The 3,809-nt window shown below is 44.6% G+C and overlaps 1 protein-coding gene across 1 annotated transcript in view; it reads right to left on the bottom strand.

Annotated features, from left to right (window-relative positions):
- The window catches only part of TFAP2D (transcription factor AP-2 delta), a 43,039-nt gene extending 39,940 nt beyond the window's left edge, over positions 1 to 3,099 (bottom strand). The window contains exons 1-2 of the mRNA XM_015620491.1: positions 3,070 to 3,099; positions 1,980 to 2,040 (exon numbers count right to left, since the gene is read on the bottom strand). Coding sequence (XP_015475977.1) covers positions 1,980 to 2,040; positions 3,070 to 3,099 — 91 coding nt within the window. The remainder of the gene's footprint in view (positions 1 to 1,979; positions 2,041 to 3,069) is intronic.
- Positions 3,100 to 3,809: the final 710 nt, after the last annotated feature.

Below are 3,809 nucleotides of genomic sequence, written 5' to 3'. Positions count from 1 at the left end.
AGAGCAACCTTGTACACAATATATGTATACATTAGTGACAAAAAATAAAATAAAAAGTCTGACACGAGATGTTTAAAATATTAGGGAAGCCACTCTTGAGTTAATATATTCTTATTGATCTATTACTAGAAAAGAAGTGTGATTTATTTATACGGGATACTGTATAGCGCTTAGGCGCAGGATGTTTTGATTACTGCTAACACCTATCGCTTTTTTTGAAGTCGGACAAAATATTTATTATGTATTTTTAATATACATTTGAAACTTATAGTCTTGCCTTTGATATCTTCCCTGAATATGCCAAGAAACAGATAGCAGTGCAGGAGTAGTTCAGCACTTAAATCAGGGTTCAGAAGACCTTGCATTTTCATGCTGGATTTCTTTTAGTATCAATCTTTAAATGCTTGAATAATTTGATCTCTTTAAAAAGAGAGAGAGAGAGAGAGAGAGAGACACCACTACCATCCTCTGCACAGGTAATTGGAGTCTCCTTAAGAGGAGCTGGAGAGCTGAATAAACTGGAGTTGAGCTGAGCTGAGCTTTGAGCCGCCCTTCAACTGGGAAATGAGAACCGCCGTCAAACACGACAGACACGAACCCCAGCTGATGGGGACTTTGCCTGCCTCTTTTTCAGCTAACGATCTCCTCTTCTCGGAGGTCAGCTCTCGGATCAAACCCCAAAGAATTATCCCTCTTCCGAGGGATAATTATCCTTCTTCCTAGGGATAATTAGAATACGCTGAAATCCGAGAGACGAGGACTTGTGCAGGCGCAGGCGCCGGCAGCGGGAGTGGGGCAGGAGTTTGTTTGCAAGCCCCTCTCCCCAGCGTCCCGCCCGGCGTGCCCAGGGAGGGGACAGCAGATTTGGAGTCCCCGCCGTGTCCCCGCGTCCCTGTCCCCGAGCTGGGCGGCGAGGCGGGGCCGGGCGGAGCGAGGGGAGAGGAGCTGTCCCTTCAGCACCACCGGCACGGCGCTGCCGCCGCCGCCCGCTGCTCCCGCCGACCGCCCGGCACAGCGCCGGCATCAGCTCCGGCAGCTGCACGGACAGAGCCCCCAAAAATGTCCCCTCCCCGGAGACAGAGCCCTCTCCCCATCCCCGCCCACCACGGGCGTGCGGGACTGCTGTTCCAGCCATAAACAGTTTTGTTTCTGTGGGACTAAAGTTTGTCTAGGGAAATGATGGCTGAAAGCAGCTCCCTGACACAATAGTATCACGCCACCCAAAATGTCTCCCAAATATCTGTTTTTCGTGTTGGGTGTAGTGAATAAGGGGATAATAGCACGAGAAATGAGCGTTGTGAGAGGCCAAGTGTCCTCTCCCCGATGGCATCACCTGGTTTATATCTGGAGTGAAAGGATGTGTTTAAGATGTTCCTACGTTAGGCCTTTAGACCAGTGTTGTTTCTCTTCAGGGTAAATGATGGTAATAACAAACTCCCCGGGACATTCAAATTTCACAAATTCTGTAAAGATGTGTATTTAACACGAGTTGCAAACCTCTCCTCTAACTTTGATGTTCGATATTTACACTGACAGATGGTTATCAAATGAAGTGACACTCAAAAGCGAGTTCCACACCGGTCTGTAGCTCTACTGAAACCACATTTCCCAAAAAAGTCCTTTTTTTTTCCCCTCACACGAGATCAAACTACCGATTTAACAACCCCGCGCCAGGGAACACGTTTCTCAGGGATGATCCCGATTAAACGGGGAATGTTCTACCGAGGCAGGAAAACTCTGAATTCAGCGAGAGTATCCGAGAGCTACCGAGGAGCAGCTCGTTTGTAAAGTGCAAATGGACTGTGAAATGTGAAGTGCTCTAAGCGAGTTTGAAAGTACTTCTGACAAACGGCAAATTACCACTTTTTCGGCAGTAAATCCAAACTACGCTAAACGGTGGGGGAGGGAAAGGCAGGGGGAGATGGAGAGGGATGTATGTTTACGAAAACTGATGGACGCAAGTATTTGTAACCTCTTACCTCTTCTTATCACACCTCCTTGCCCGTTGAGTACAAGTCCACACTGGGCCTCCACTGAGCTCTTAAGTAATGAGGGGAAAACAAGGAAAGAAAGGAAAGAAAGAAATCAGACTCAGAAACGCACAGAGAGATCACACAGCTCTTGTGTGATCAAAACAGCTTTTGTTTTGTTGCATGACTCGCCCAGGAACAATAGTTAAGGTGAACTGGAAAAACACAGTTACTTTCAGCGAACCCAAGTGAAATCCACCCTCCATCCTGCCATCTGCCCCTACCCCATCAAACGCAGAATAATTTTCCTTTCATTGCCATTTAAATACGAATTTATCCCGAACTGGCAACTTAGACCGGCGATTACATGGCAGGATAGACAAACAAGTGCTTTTTAGAGAAGTGTATTCCCGCTCGACAGTTGCGAGCCCAAAGCTAAAAAATGTACTTTACTGTTTTTGTAGTGTTTAGCGGTATATTTATATTCGGGCACACAGCTAAATTCGCAGATATGTTTTGCGACACATATACACCGACTTAGAAAGTCTGCACAGAAATAGACAAAGAGCACAAACAACAGATGACCTATTGGGCTTTGCCGGCTCCACAGAGTCGTGAGGGTGCTGTAACAATGCGTGTGTCAGCACATAGGTGGGATGAATATGCATCTGTGTGCGCACACACACACAGGCACCCATGTGTGAGCGAGGGGTGAAGAACCATCAAAAAACCTGCCTAGGGCTTCTGGTGCACGTCCGAAGAGATCTCACTTCTTTATTCTCCTGTTACAAGGCTGGTTATTTGGGGATCTTCGCCCTCCTTAATAAATATTTTTATTGGAGTGATAAAAGACTTGAAAGGGTTGGGTTTTCTTTGGGATTTTCCTTATGTTGGGGTTAAAAAAACACAACAAACCAAACCTAAATCTTTGCCCAGTGGAAATGTGTTAAAGACGCATTTTCCTCTACAAACAAACGAGGTATTGGACATGAAAGAGGCCTTTAAGGGTGTTAACCTATTCAACAGCCCGTGAAGAGTTAAGTAAATGCGGAGAGAGTCGGTGCATAATAAAAACCCCACTTTACAAAACAATCTTTACAGTCCTGGCTCTCTCCCCCACTTTCACCATATTGGCGCTGGCCCTGTAAGACCTTCCTTTTCAAGGCCCTTTTTTATTTTAAGTGTTCTGCCTTAAAGTGATTATGAAATCAATATGAAAAAAACTTGGCGACTGAGCATAAATTAAAGCGGTGATGGGAAAAGGTGTGACAGTTTTCTTTGTTGCCCATGGAAAATCTTTTTAGGGCACTGAAAGATGCCACTCCAGCTCCAAGACTGTTTGCATCTGTTAGGCTGACTTAAACCGCCCTCGAAACTATTGGACATTCACTTAAAATTCTGTGCAGGGAAAAGTATATTTACATTTGTTGCATTTGAAATGAGGCATATGCTGATGAACGTTTTAAAAAGAAAGACTAAGGAGAAAGGGGTAGACTGGTTAGACCACAATTTTAGTTTAAAAGTATTTCTGTGTAGTCCTGTTTCTGCTCGCCACCAAAACGCTTCCCTCTACACCCGCAGTGATATTCGCGAGAGTCCAACTTTGTTCTGAATCATCCAAGTCCTAACGACAAATATTAATATTTTCAACTTCTCACTGCTCAGGCCTTTTGATACCTCTGCACACTCCCTCTTGTGTTCGGAAAAAGAGGGACGAGGAAAAAAATAAAGAAGAGATTTAAGTACAAAGACCTAAGTATTTTATTTGATAATAACTTGTGATCGAAAAATTAATATTTTCCAAAGGAAAACTGTTGATTTTCTTCTTCGTTAAATAAA

This window comes from Parus major, chromosome 3 (assembly GCF_001522545.3).
Source record: "Parus major isolate Abel chromosome 3, Parus_major1.1, whole genome shotgun sequence".
NCBI classification, from domain to species: domain Eukaryota; kingdom Metazoa; phylum Chordata; class Aves; order Passeriformes; family Paridae; genus Parus; species Parus major.
Note: the sequence above shows the minus strand (reverse complement) of the source record. Positions and strands in the feature narration are given on the sequence as shown.